General features: G+C 42.7%; 1 protein-coding gene across 3 annotated transcripts in view; it reads right to left on the bottom strand.

The window, feature by feature from the left end:
* Window positions 1-13,063, bottom strand: part of LOC121536783 (rap guanine nucleotide exchange factor 4) — a 57,779-nt gene extending 44,716 nt beyond the window's left edge. For 2 of the 3 annotated variants that reach the window (XM_041844324.1, XM_041844325.1), the window contains exons 1-4: window positions 12,962-13,063; window positions 10,077-10,219; window positions 8,289-8,377; window positions 7,287-7,433 (exon numbers count right to left, since the gene is read on the bottom strand). In XM_041844324.1, the coding sequence (XP_041700258.1) occupies window positions 7,287-7,433; window positions 8,289-8,377; window positions 10,077-10,219; window positions 12,962-13,044 (462 nt within the window). In that variant the 5' untranslated portion in view covers window positions 13,045-13,063. Of the gene's footprint in view, window positions 1-6,223; window positions 6,310-7,286; window positions 7,434-8,288; window positions 8,378-10,076; window positions 10,220-12,961 lie in introns of those variants that run through there. The other variant, XM_041844326.1, reaches the window with a different exon arrangement.
* Window positions 13,064-15,302: the final 2,239 nt, after the last annotated feature.

Here is a 15,302-nt window from a genome sequence, read left to right as displayed (position 1 = left end):
CTCTGATCTTTTATCATTCCATCTGATTGAACAATCAGCCATGAAAAGCTGATTCTCTTCCAGGTTGAAAATCATTGTCCTAAAGTTTTTTATTATGCAATGACTCTGCGAGAACGGATAAGGAAATAAACAGAAGTGTTGTTAATACAATCATCTCCATGCTCTTTCCTTGTGTATATCCACTGTTCTCTGGGAAGGACTGTGGTTGGACTTGGGTCTGCTGGCATTTAGATGCGGTAAGACACACAAATAATTTTGGCCACTGGTCTTACACTGCCTATGTATGCGGATGATTTCACACTTTACATGTCAGCATCCAAAGCCAGTGAGCTTAAAGTGGCCGCCAACCACCCACCCACTGCCCTGCATCCAACAGAGCCTCGCCTCAACCCTGCATGGGCTCGCCTGTCATGCACACATGCTAACTAGGCATGCCTTTGAACACTGTCTCCCCACTACCCTACAGCACAGATATATATAAACAGCAAAGTGGGCTACAATAAAATCCTGGGTATGAAAGTGAATCCTATGTGCACCACAAGCGCATGGAACAGAGACAGGTATCTGCTGGCTACAGGCTACTGATCCAGATTGTGCTGTCGTGCAAGAAAGCAAAGCACAAACCACAATTGTGTTGTTTCAATCTCGGTGGCCGACAGAAGCAGGGAACAGTGTAGGGTACATTGATGATCAGGTCATTGGAGCCTCAGCCAGTGTTGCTGTGTGTGCAGAGCACAGTCCATGTCTGATCTGTTAAATAAACAAGCACATGCCTGCCTTTCCCAATAACATAAGCCAGACTCGGATGTGCAGGGCAGGAGCCATGTCTGATAGCAGTGACAGTTGATGTTGTTGTTTAAGGCGGGGGTCAGGGAATAGAGAAAACCAACATTGCATGTTCCAGCAACATTTCCGTGACTACCACCACCTTCAGTGTCAAGCCGAGTGGGACAGTATATCACACCATAATCACAAATGGTTTGTGTCCCATTCACTTCAGCATGGACGGATGCAACGCTTTGAAGAAGATTGAAGGTGCAAGATGTTCAAACGGAGAGCAAAGGCCATCAGTAAAAATACTTGTAGAAAAGTATTTGAAGTGAATATACACATACTGTCTGGACTTTTTTTGGTGATGTTTTGAAGTCAGAGACTGGATGAAAAGTGTGTTCTGAATACTTAACATGGCAACTATGAATAAAGAATAATACCCACCAGTTCATTCAGGCAGTGCTGTTCTCTGTCTGTAGGAGTGTTGAGCACAAATACTTTCTGCTTTCTGCAGGGAGAGAGATCTCAGATCTGTGTGGGTGGAGGTCTGTGTGTGTCTGTGTGTATGTTCGTGCGTGTCAAGGCCTCCCTTACCCTAAACATCTTGTTCCTCGGGGGATGGACCTGGGGTTAGGACAACTCCGGTCAGCATCACCTCAACGTGACCTCTCTCTCTCACAGATCTATCTGTTCATCAACTCCCAAAGGAGCTACTCCTAAAGGAACTGCTACTCTTTGTTTCTTCAGACAAATAATTAAATACAGCTAATACGCTGTTGAATAATTCTTAAGTCATGGCCTGAGGGAGATCTTTCGCCTTTAATGAGTTTTGTGTTTGACTCAATCAGAAAAACACACAATGTGAAGTCAGGTTGTCTATGCCGCAGGGAGTTTATTTTTTTATCAGTTATTTAACCTTTATTTAACCAGGTAAGCCAGTTGAGAACAAGTTCTCATTTACAACTGCGACCTGGCCAAGATAAAGCAAAGCAGTGCGATAAAAACAACAACACAGAGTTACATATGGGGTAAACAAAACATAAAGTCAAAAATACAACAGAAAATATATATACAGTGTGTGCGAATGTAGTAAGTTATGGAGGTAAGGCAATAAATAAATAGGTCATAGTGCAAGAATAGTTACAATTTCGTAATTAACACTGGAATGATAGATGTGCAAAAGATGATGTGCAAATAGAGATACTGGGGTGCAAATTAGCAAAATAAATAACAATATGGGGATGAGGTAGTTGGGTGGGCTAATTTCAGAATGGCTGTGTACAGGTGCAGTGATCGGTAAGCTGCTCTGACAACTGACGCTTAAAGTTAGTGAGGGAGATAAGAGTCTCCAGCTTCAGAGATTTTTGCAGTTCGTTCCAGTCATTGGCAGCAGAGAACTGGAAGGAATGGCGGCCAAAGGAGGTGTTGGCTTTGGGGATGACCAGTGAGATATACCTGCTGGAGCGCAGACTACGGGTGGGTGTTGCTATGGTGACCATTGAGCTAAGATAAGACAGGGATTTGCCTAGCAGTGATTTATAGATGACCTGGAGCCAGTGGGTTTGGCGACGAATATGTAGTGAGGGCCAGCCAACAAGAGCGTACAGGTCACAATGGTGGGTAGTATATGGGGCTTTGGTGACAACACTGATGGCACTGTGATAGACTACATCCAATTTGCTGACTAGAGTGTTGGAGTAAATTACATAAGTTAAGTGTAAATTACATCGCCGAAGTCAAGGATCGGTAGGATAGTCAGTTTTACGAGGGCATGTTTGGCAGCATGAGTGAAGGAGGCTTTGTTGCGAAATAGGAAGGCGATTCTAGATCTAACTTTTGATTGGAGATGCTTAATGTGAGTTTGGAAGGAGAGTTTACAGTCTAACCAGACACCTAGGTATTTGTAGTTGTCCACATACTCTAGGTCAGACCCGCCGAGAGTAGTGATTCTAGTCGGGTGGGCGGGTGCAAGCAGCGTTCGGTTGAAGAGCATGCATTTAGTTTTACTAGTGTTTAAGAGCAGTTGGAGGCTACGGAAGGAGTGTTGTATGGCGTTGAAGCTCGTTTGGAGGTTTGTTAACAGTGTCCAATGAAGGGCCAGATGTATACAAAATGGTGTCATCCGCATAGAGGTGGATCCGAGCGTCACCAGCAGCAAGAGCGACATCATTGATATACACAGAGAATAGAGTCGGCCTGAGAATTGAACCCTGTGGCACCCCCATAGAGACAGCCAGAGGTCCAGACAACAGGCCCTCCGATTTGACACATTTAACTCTATCTGAGAAGTAGTTGGTGAACCAGGCGAGGCAGTCATTAGAGAAACCAAGGCTATTTAGTCTGCCAATAAGAATGCGGTGGTTGACAGAGTCGAAAGCCTTGGCCAGGTCGATGAAGACGGCTGCGCAGTACTGTCTTACCGATCGCGGTTATAATATTGTTTAGGACCTTGAGCGTGGCTGAGGTGCACCCATGACCAATTGGTTAGTTAGTCTGCATTTACAATCAATTACAGCATAGTACAAGAGATATATCGTAAACAGGCAGGGTATAAACAACTAAGAAAATTAAGAATTTCTAAAGCCCTGTGCTGCTAGTAACAGGATATCAGGAGCACTTTCTGAATTGCGGCAAGGCTGACAGAAATAAATGGGCACCCCTGGACCATCTCAAACCAAGGCTCCACAGGTAAGCACAAGCAGGGCTGAATAATACTATAACACGTTGTGTCTAGCACCTTGACACATAGGAGAGAGGAGATTCTCAAAAGAGCTGAAAGGGATGAACTCAATCAGGTCTCAATCTATGTTCTGTGATCATGAGCAAAATACTGTGACAGCATACAGTATACGACCCAAAGACGTATAGGGCCACACAACATGCTGACAACATAATTCATTTAAAGCTTGTCAACGGGAAAGCTCACAGGGTTCACTTTTGATAGCCGTTCAGTCATTCACAGCTTGTGTGACATACAGTGAGGGAAAAAAGTATTTGATCCCATGCTGTTTTCCCAATGACAAAGACATGATCAGTCTAACATTTTAATGGTAGGTTAATTTGAACAGTGAGAGACAGAATAACAACAACAAAATCCAGAAAAATGCATGTCAAAAATGTTATGAATTGATTTGCATTTTAATGAGGGAAATAAGTATTTGACCCCTCTGCAAAACATGAATTAGTACTTGGTGGCAAAACCCTTGTTGGCAATCACAGAGGTCAGACGTTTCTTGTAGTTGGCCACCAAGTTTACACACATCTCAGGAGGGATTTTGTTCCACTCCCTTTTGCAGATCTTCTCTCTTTGTACTGTCCCCTTAACAGAAAAACACCCCCAAAGCATAATGTTTCCACCTCCATGTTTGATGGTGGGGATGGTGTTCTTGGGGTCATAGGCAGCATTCCTCCTCCTCCAAACACGGCGAGTTGAGTTGATGGCAAAGAGCTCGATTTTGGTCTCATCTGACCACAACACTTTCACCCAGTTCTCCTCTGAATCATTCAGATGTTCATTGGCAAACTTCAGACGGGCCTGTATATGTGCTTTCTTGAGCAGGGGGACCTTGCGGGCGCTGCAGGATTTCAGTCCTTCACGGCGTAGTGTGTTACCAATTGTTTTCTTGGTGACTATGATCCCAGCTGCCTTGAGATCATTGACAAGATCCTCCCATGTAGTTCTGGGCTGATTCCTCACCGTTCTCATGATCATTGCAACTCCACGAAGTGAGATCTTGCATGGAGCCCCAGGCCGAGGGAGATTGACAGTTATTTTGTGTTTCTTCCATTTGCAAATAATCGCACCAACTGTGGTCACCTTCTCACCAAGCTGCTTGGCGATGGTCTTGTAGCCCATTCCATCCTTGTGTAGGTCTACAATCTTGTCCCTGACATCCTTGGAGAGCTCTTTGGTCTTGGCCATGGTGGAGCGTTTGGAATCTGATTGATTGATTGCTTCTGTGGACAGGTGTCTTTTATACAGGTAACAAGCTGAGATTAGGAGCACTCCCTTTAAGAGTGTGCTCCTAATCTCAGCTCGTTACCTGTATAAAAGACACCTGGGAGCCAGAAATCTTTCTGATTGAGAGGGGGTGAAATACTTATTTCCCTCATTAAAATGCAAATCAATTTATAACATTTTTGACATGCGTTTTTCTGGATTTCTTTGTTGTTATTCTGTCTCTCACTGTTCAAATAAACCTACCATTAAAAATATAGACTGATCATGTCTTTGTCAGTGGGCAAACGTACAAAATCAGCAGGGGACCAAATACTTTTCCCACTCACTGTAGCTAACTCAGCACAACAAGCAACAAAGCCATGATGGAGTGATGTTTTGCTGAACCAAAGGTCTGTCATTGGCATGTGTGACTGGAGCAAAGGAGATTGCTTTCACTGAACACTATTGACAGCAATTAAAGACAAGCTCCAGTACTTTGGCAACTAAGAAAGTATTTTTAAACCTCCAGCTTTGGGCTGGATGTGTCAATGTGTAGTTCATACATGAGTAATCTATTAGCAGAATTACTGTCTTACCTCAATTAGCCACAAAATCCCTAGCTAGAAAGCAACTGTTTTCTTGAAGCTGTGCCACGCTATTTTCCCTACATTTCCCCCCACATGGGCCAGCCCCCTAGCAAGTCAAGTTCTAGCCAATGAGCTTCAGCCCCTCGCATTTTAGTGACAGCTAGCAAGAGGCCTGCCCAGCGTTATCCAATGAGGTTGCAGGGCCGGGACCAACGGCTCAGTGGACACAGGAGAGAGAGAGAGAGCAATGATGTGGTGCACATACTGTATCTGCACATGACATAGTACGCAATTTCGGGGGACCACTTTTGGCTCGTGAGTGCTACTTTCAGAACTACTGGCTAAAAAGTATACAAAAGTACAAAATAATCTCTTTAAGCATTGCAATGTGAGCTGCTACCTCCAATGACTTGGCTGTTTTAGTAATAGGAAAAAGTCAATGAAACACAAAACATTTACATCATAGTGGGGGAGATGTGGACACATCTCTAGACACTAAAGAATGTTCATAACAGACAAAAATGCTGTATGCCGAGACAAGCTGTTGTTTAACCATCACTAACATCACAAGCTTCCTTCCCATTTGAAAAGTTTGAACTCATCAAACAAGTAGATTCATGCATAGATATCATTGTAAAGCTGAATCGTTTGAAACAAAATCCCTGAACATAATGACATACTCATCCAAAGTTCTGAGCTGAAACCATCTTCAAATCAAACTGAAAGCTATATCGAGTCAGTCATTATATCACTCAGTACTCCTTTTATCCCAGCTCTAAAAAGCTAACTGCAACCGTGGGTAGAAAATATTATCTGAACACAGAACAAAAACATGCCCTATCAGTGAAGCATCAGCAAATGCACAATGATGATGTTCCTGTCTGGCAGTTAAAAGCCTTTTTCGGTAGGCTCATCTAAGACCAACCTTTCAGAAGAGCTTATCCTCTGGATAGAGATAGTAGTATTTCCACGTGGTTGTCCACAGCCTAAACACAGTAGGCTACATCCAGACAGGGCTCAGATTCCAGTTCAAGTGAGGACCAACGAGTGACATACAGTCCATGGCTTTAACACTAACAGCCCCCTGCCTGCCCTCTGCTCTCAGAGGAAACCAGCTCTCTCACTCAGGAAGCCAATGTAGTGGCTCCATTAGGACAGGACAGACAGGGGCCTCTGGACAGTGTGGCACCTCCATCCTGGCCAACTCACTCCTTAGTGCCTTCCTGTACTGCTGGGGGGTTGGAGGGTGGGGATAGGAGCTTAGTGGAGCAGGAAGGGACACAGTGGCAAGGGATATAACTGTCTAACCTGCTGCTGACATCATCCTTACTCTTCTCCTCATGCCTCCTTAACCCAACATGTGGGACATTCAGATATCATTACTGCTCTTCCAAAATAATTTCCTATGGAATACTTATGCCCTGAGTACAAGGAACAATGTTTCACAGATATGGACAAAGAATCTTCGCAGGGGTACTATTTTTCCTGGACTAATTGAAGAGGAGAATGGCTCCTAACCACAATTGTAAATGTATCCACACAATATGAAGAAGTGCACTGAATCGCTATAACTCTGCACTTCCCCCTAGTGGTCAAAAGGTCTAATGAAACTGTAAACAGATGCTTCAACTATGGCTGAAGAAATACTATCCCAATTAAAATATATAAAAAGGCTATTTCTTGTGGTCTACTTTCTGCTTTCATGTCCTGGTCACGTGATGTATACACAGTGTATAAACACAAGTCAAATCCAATGCCTCAGAGACACACCTCAAAGGGTAAACAACTTATCAACAGGTCTGCATGCTCATTTTGCAGAGATCAAAGAAAATCCCAGACAAAGAACCCCAACAAAGCCTCATTATTTCCAGTGTGGGTATTATCAGTCCACTGATACTTAACTACAGCTACTATCTGGGTGAGTCATACTAGATGGTGTATTGAAAGTATGAATCTACAATAGTGAGGAGTACTGCAGAGGTGCTTACCTCCCACAGAGACTTGAACTCCCTCTGGTCGATGCGGAGGAGTTCACTGAATTCCCGGGTGACAATGGTGGCGTGCCGAGGGGTGTTATCCAGGATCGACTCCCCAAATGCTGTCCCAATCCCCAGAGTGCAAATCGTAACCGCATCCTACAACAGACACCGAAAATGATCTCTTCTTGGATGGTTCCTCATGGTTTTCAATAGAGGAGGAGACAGGGAGGACTATGCTAATCAAATGTGTTTATTCCCTTAAAAATGGGCCTCATTGAGAGGCACTCAAAGTGCTAGGTATGGGCAGTGATCAGATCATGCCCAATGGTGGGGCGCAATCTAGCAGCTCTGAACACTTGCATTAGACAGAGGGCTTCTAAAATCACTCCAATCAACACAGGGCCAGGCAGACTTGAACATACGGGGCACTGGTAATGATAGGAAAAGGCTCCTGGTGTCCCCAAGGTTAGCAATCTCAGATACAAATCATTGTGAACTAGAGTGCCCTTTCTAGTTGGCTCTTCAGATGAGCTCCAGGTTTAATGTGCATCTTGATCTCCTCATGCACATGTTACAGAGCAGTTCATCCTTTCTGACGTGAGAGGAGACCATCAAAACGAATAGAATTAAAGGTAGGCCTATTGAAAAGATTTTCTCCCATCTCAGGCAATACATAAGGAATACCAATTATTTATTTGCAGGAAAGTGGACACACCTCTGATACGCATATCTTATTTGGTATCTAATGATTGTATGAAGAAATATGAACTTTAGCTATAGTACAATTTATTTTGGAACCAACGAATTGATTTGATACGGGGCAAGTGATTTATATTGCGCAGAAAAGTAATTCACAGTAAGTGAGGGAAGTCGTTTCAATATGGCGTTTCGTTTTGCAATCTTGTTAATTTGCAATCTTTTATGCCATCGACTGTTTATGGCATCAACTCAATAAATACTATTGCTTTTCATTAAAGGGGTATAATTCTAGGAATATTCAATCTTTCTTACCTGATGATTTGCTGTCTCTGACACTTTGACATCAAGTGAGCCAGAGAGGACAGCATACCAGCTGGTACCAATATCTCCTTGACGGTATACTAGAGAAGAAAAGACATGATGTGAGAACATATTTTTAGATATGCACAGAGAAAGAGCCTTGCTAACATACTGGTCTTCGAACATACAGTGGGGAAAAAAAGTATTTAGTCAGCCACCAATTGTGCAAGTTCTCCCACTTAAAAAGATGAGAGAGGCCTGTAATTTTCATCATAGGTACACGTCAACTATGACCGACAAATGGAGAAAAATAAATCCAGAAAATCACATTGTAGGATTTTTTATGAATTTATTTGCAAATTATGGTGGAAAATAAGTATTTGGTCACCTACAAACAAGCAAGATTTCTGGCTCTCACAGACCTGTAACTTCTTCTTTAAGAGGCTCCTCTGTCCTCCACTCGTTACCTGTATTAATGGCACCTGTTTGAACTTGTTATCAGTATAAAAGACACCTGTCCACAACCTCAAACAGTCACACTCCAAACTCCACTATGGCCAAGACCAAAGAGCTGTCAAAGGACACCAGAAACAAAATTGTAGACCTGCACCAGGCTGGGAAGACTGAATCTGCAATAGGTAAGCAGCTTGGTTTGAATAAATCAACTGTGGGAGCAATTATTAGGAAATGGAAGACATACAAGACCACTGATAATCTCCCTCGATCTGGGGCTCCACGCAAGATCTCCCCCCGTGGGGTCAAAATGATCACAAGAACGGTGAGCAAAACTCCCAGAACCACACGGGGGGACCTAGTGAATGACCTGCAGAGAGCTGGGACCAAAGTAACAAAGCCTACCATCAGTAACACACTACGCCGCCAGGGACTCAAATCCTGCAGTGCCAGACGTGTCCCCCTGCTTAAGCCAGTACATGTCCAGGCCCGTCTGAAGTTTGCTAGAGTGCATTTGGATGATCCAGAAGAGGATTGGGAGAATGTCATATGGTCAGATGAAACCAAAATAGAAAAAAAAACTCAACTCGGTCGTGTTTGGAGGACAAAGAATGTTGAGTTGCATCCAAAGAACACCATACCTACTGTGAAGCATGGGGGTGGAAACATCATGCTTTGGGGCTGTTTTTCTGCAAAGGGACCAGGACGACTGATCCGTGTAAAGGAAAGAATGAATGGGGCCATGTATCGTGAGATTTTGAGTGAAAACCTCCTTCCATCAGCAAGGGCATTGAAGATGAAACGTGGCTGGGTCTTTCAGCATGACAATGATCCCAAACACACCGCCCGGGTAACGAAGAAGTGGCTTCGTAATAAGCATTTCAAGGTCCTGGAGTGGCCTAGCCAGTCTCCAGATCTCAACCCCATAGAAAATCTTTGGAGGGAGTTGAAAGTCTGTGTTGCCCAGCGACAGCCCCAAAACATTACTGCTCTAGAGGAGATCTGCATGGAGGAATGGGCCAAAATACCAGCAACAGTGTGTGAAAACCTTGTGAAGACTTACAGAAAACGTTTGACCTGTGTCATTGCCAACAAAGGGTATATAACAAAGTATTGAGAAACTTTTGTTATTGACCAAATACTTATTTTCCACCATAATTTGCAAATAAATTCATAAAAATTCCTACAATATGGTTTTCTGGATTTTTTTTCCTCATTTTGTCTGTCATAGTTGACGTGTACCTATGATGGAAATTACAGGCCTCTCTCATCTTTTTAAGTGGGAGAACTTGCACAATTGGTGGCTGACTAAATACTTTTTTTCCCCACTGTAATTGCAAGACTTACATGTGATGCCTCTCTCCAGACATTCGTAGTATCCACACAGGCATATCTGTTGTAGGAGGCTAGGGTGGAACCGCTCAAAGGCCTTCACACGTTTCAGCCTGGCCAGGATGATGTCCACATCTTCCCCAGAGCGCTCAGCAGGTCTAAATGGAGAGGACATATAATATAATATGCCATTTAGCAGACGCTTTTATCCAAAGCGACTTACAGTCATGTGTGCATACATTTTTACGTATGGGTGGTCCCGGGGATCGAACCCACTACCCTGGCGTTACAAGCGCCATGCTCTACCAATTGAGCTACAGAGGACCACATCAGTCAGTTATTCAGCACAACATTAGAGAATTAGGAAAATAACCCTGTATGACGTTGGACACTGGAGAGCTCCTGTCACCTTGGACATTCCACTCCATTCATATCCTCTCGTTTAGAGCCAAAAACAGATTGCAAATGTCTGCTAACGTTTTCAAGCATATTCTTATATCTTTATTTGTTAAATGTGGATGTGATATTATGTCCTGATATGTTCGAATGTATTATGTATTGGCCATTGATATTGAAATCCACTTAAAAGGATTCATTATTAAGTGAGAAATTCATGTTAATTGATTAAATAGGCTTACCTGTTTAGGTGCATTTTGGAATATCCCAGTGTTCAGCGTGCTCATTTAAGGAGGGCTGGAGTGACATGTTGTCCCAGTGCTCTCTTAGCCTCAGCAATTTGAGGAATTATTGACACTGTCAAAGTTATAGATGCTCTGCCTAGTTTGAAGGGTATCTGCCTTAGAAGCCATTAAGTTATCTGTTATTTTGAAAGTCTGTGTTTATATGTCAGTGTTCATCAAAGTCTTGTAAATATTAATGGATCCAGCTCACCTTCTGCACCTGTAAATCACTACAACTATTTTGCACGTGATTCTGTCTGACTCCTGATGCTTCACACCCCCTGACAAGACCTTGTAGGGTCCACTATTTTACCTTCACATTACTTTGTAGAGTCACTTGCCACAGTAAAAGTGGCAGAATATTTCACTGAGCTACAGTATAGCCTGGGGGTGAATTTTTTTTTTCTGGCACACTTTCAACTCCCTGGCGTTGAGATAACTTCCCCACACTGATAAAAGTGTAACAAGATGCCTGTAGGTAGATTTAGGAAGATACTTCCTAAATGTGAGGGACACAGTTGCATGTTCAGCTATTCCCATTTCCTGTCATTCCCTTCCGAAACAGCCCCAAATTGTATCATGTGAGTTAAATCTTTTCATCATGACATATTATGGCTGCTTATTCCGTACCCTACTAGCCAACCATGGGATTGGATCATAAATATTTGAGAGACTACCAACTGTCTTGGTAGTTGGTATAGGCCCTTTGCTTCCTGTTACATGTAATGCAAGAGTAGAACAATGCAAATATGAAATGCTATATTTGGCCATTCACATTGTATTTGTGCTTACATTTGGTGGGGAAAGTGACAGACGAATTTATTATACAACCAACCAAAATCTAATCAAAAGTCTGTACTGTAAATGTCAAATGTCTACATCATAAGGTGAGTCATATTTGCCTGGAGGTGACGATAGGCCACACAAAAAGCAACTCCTTTAAGCTGCACTGCCTAAAGTGCATAGTCCTCTCTACAGACAAAGGGACATTTACTGTGTAAACACATCTGGCAAGCCGAGTCTCATGGCCGTGTGGCTAATGCACTTTGCACTCTCTCTCCCTCTCTGAGGTTATGGTGCCGAATGGAGAGACCACAGAGAAGGAGGTTTCCTGGCACGCTGGGCCCTCTCTCCTTCCTGTCTCCTGCAGCCTTATCCACAGCTCAGTAATCAGAGCAGCCGCTAGAGGGCCCGGAGAACAGCGGGAATAAACCATGCCCGCCCCCACCTTTCCTCGCTGTGTTAGAAGTCATCTTTCAGAAAGGTAGCTTTGCATCATTACTCTGGGCAAAGCTGGAATGGCAAGTTTAAAACTCTAGAGCAATCAACAGTGAAACACCACAACCTCCCACCTGTATCACCTAATAGAGGTCTTTGGTGATTCAATACATATCCTTTCTATTTTCCCGACAGGTTCTTCACCTTTACAATGCTGTTCCAACACACAGAGTCCAGGAGGTATTCACTTAACGTTTACAAATCTCACTGGATAATAAGAATCAAATGACTAATGTATTTCTGACCAAAGGTTATAATCTGTATGAAGAGTAGTGCAATAGAAGTAGGAATAGAGAAACATTGATTTGTAGAGGGACGATCCCATGGTCAAGTGACCATCATGGCGAGTCCTGCTGTATCAGTCATAAATATAGTATGAACATTCAACACTCAATGACTGATATTTCCATCTAATCATTTACCCAGTGGTGCTCCCTTGTCACTCAGACTTCGTGGGGTGCAGTAACAGTGGGGACCTTAGCAGTATGTGTTTGTAAACTGGTTCTTGTAGATCTCCTTGTGACATTTGATGTAAAACTACTTACACACTTTTTATTTCAGAATCATCAGCTAGTATTGCAAAAAGCTAATGAGGAATGAATGAATATCCACGCTCTGAGTCAGTTCAAATCGTGTTTAGGAATAAATGGGCTGGATGTAGAAAATAAAAACGTAGCCTAGAGCGGTGGTTCATACGACATATTTATGAAGACAATTTATAAAGGCATAAACCTAGCGATATTCACTGCTGCGCTGGCTAACTATGTATAAAATTCACTAGTTAGGCAACATATGGCAATGTGGAGGATAACCTAATTCTGCAAGGCAAGTAAACACATGCTTCACTGATCCCATTGGAAGGAAATGCCTACAAATAAATAGCGTATTGTGAAAAGTCAGAAGTTGGTTTCCAAAAAACATTTTAAAGAAATGTGGAATTACCTTTTATCAAGGCAAATAATCCATTCTGCAGACGCAGAGGAATGGCCAGAGGTGTGCGCTGCCACCATCTTCGGCGAGATCATAGACCCGGTGAAATGAAGAATTGCATCAGCAGCTCTTTTTATTGGTCTATACCCTTTTCGCTCCTGGTCTTTAATGCATCGTTGAATTTGACCGTCCCCTGTTCGCTCCGGCTGTCTAACATGCCAGGTGCCCTTTCGTGATCTTTTTAACGTAATAGTTGACTTGAGTGGAACATTTTGAAGCATATATTTTTAAAAATAAATTACAATATTTGGAATGGGGGTAAATTCTAAAAACAAAGTATTTATAGGATAATTTTTAGGCTATGAGTTACAACTGTACATTTGGCAGGTTTCCAAAAATAATAAAGACCTGGGAGATTTTGCTTGTAAACAAGGTCATTGTAAACAAACACTGTATAGTGTATAGCATCAAAACATGGTTAAAACTATAATTTTGATATGATGGATGGTCAGACTTTGCATCTGAAGCTCTGTCTATGAAATAATGTTTATATTTCTGCAGCCCCATCCCTCAACTGTTTACCAAAAGCAGTGGGTGAAGACCACATTTTTGTTCAATTGCAGATTGCCCCTTTAAAGCCAGACTTTTGTGGTGTGAAACCTTGCCTGGGACCTAGAAGAGTGTCGAGCACTGACGACCAAGGTTAGATGGAAATTGGTTACAGTGGTGCCTTGACTCCTATCACCAGAGAGCTGATATCAGTCAGATGTTGGGGCTGATGGGGAGAGGAAGAGATCAAAGAAAGGTGTAAATACAGTTTAAGTCAGAAGTTTACATACACCTTAGCCAAATACATTTAAACTCAGTTTCACAATTCCTGACATTTAATCCTAGTAAAAGTTCTCAGTCTTAGGTCAGTTAGGATCACCACTTTATTTTAAGACAGTGAAATGTCAGAATAATAGTAGAGAGAATTATTTATTTCAGCTTTTATTTATTTCATCACATTCCCAGTGGGTCAGAAGTTTACATACACTCAATTAGTATTTGGTAGCATTGCCTTTAAATTCTTTAACTTGGGTCAAACGTTTTGGGTAGCCTTCCACAAGCTTCCCACAATAAGTTGGGTGAATTTTGGCCCATTCCTCCTGACAGAGCTGGTGTAACTGAGTCAGGTTTGTAGGCCTCCTTGCTCGCACTCACTTTTTCAGTTCTGCCCACACATTTTCTATAGGATTGAGGTCAGGGCTTTGTGATGGCCACTCCAATACCTTGACTTTGTTGTCCTTAAGCCATTATGCCACAACTTTGGAAGTATGCTTGGGGTCATTGTCCATTTGGAAGACCAAGCTTTAACTTCCTGACTGATGTCTTGAGATGTTCAATATAGCTACATCATTTTCCTTCCTCATTACGCAATCTATTTTGTGAAGTGCACCAGTCCCTCCTGCAGCAAAGCACCCCCACAGCATGATGCTGCCACCCCCTTGCTTCACGGTTGGGATGGTGTTCTTCGGCTTGCAAGCTCCTCCTTTTTCCTCCAAACATAAAGATGGTCATTATGGCCAAACAGTTCTATTTTTGTTTAATCAGACCAGAGGACATTTCTCCAAAAAGTACGATCTTTGTCCCCATGTGCAGTTGCAAACCGTAGTCTGTCTTTTTTTATGGCAGTTTTGGAGCAGTGGCTTCTTCCTCCTGAGCGGCCTTTCAGGTTATGTCGATATACAGTGAGGGAAAAAAGTATTTGATCCCCTGCTGATTTTGTACTGACAAAGAAATGATCAGTCTATAATTTTAATGGTAGGTTTATTTGAACAGTGAGAGACAGAATAACAACAAAAGAATCCAGAAAAACGTATGTCAAAAATGTTATACATTTATTTGCATTTTAATGAGGGAAATAAGTATTTGACCCCCTCTCAAATCAGAAAGATTTCTGGCTCCCAGGTGTCTTTTATACAGGTAATGAGCTGAGATTAGGAGCACATTCTTAAAGGGAGTGCTCCTAATCTCAGCTTGTTACCTGTATAAAAGACACCTGTCCACAGAAGCAATCAATCAATCAGATTCCAAACTCTCCACCATGGCCAAGACCAAAGAGCTCTCCAAGGATGTCAGGGACAAGATTGTAGACCTACACAAGGCTGGAATGGGCTACAAGACCATCGCCAAGCAGCTTGGTGAGAAGGTGACAACAGTTGGTGCGATTATTCGCAAATGGAAGAAACACAAAGGAACTGTCAATCTCCCTCGGCCTGGGGCTCCATGCAAGATCTCACCTCGTGGAGTTGTAATGATCATGAGAATGGTGAGGAATCAGCCCAGAACTACATGGGAGGATCTTGTCAAT

Source organism: Coregonus clupeaformis, chromosome 23 (assembly GCF_020615455.1).
Source record: "Coregonus clupeaformis isolate EN_2021a chromosome 23, ASM2061545v1, whole genome shotgun sequence".
Taxonomy (NCBI): Eukaryota; Metazoa; Chordata; class Actinopteri; order Salmoniformes; family Salmonidae; genus Coregonus; species Coregonus clupeaformis.
The sequence above is the reverse complement of the archived record's forward strand: the minus strand, read 5'-3'. Positions and strand labels throughout refer to the sequence as shown.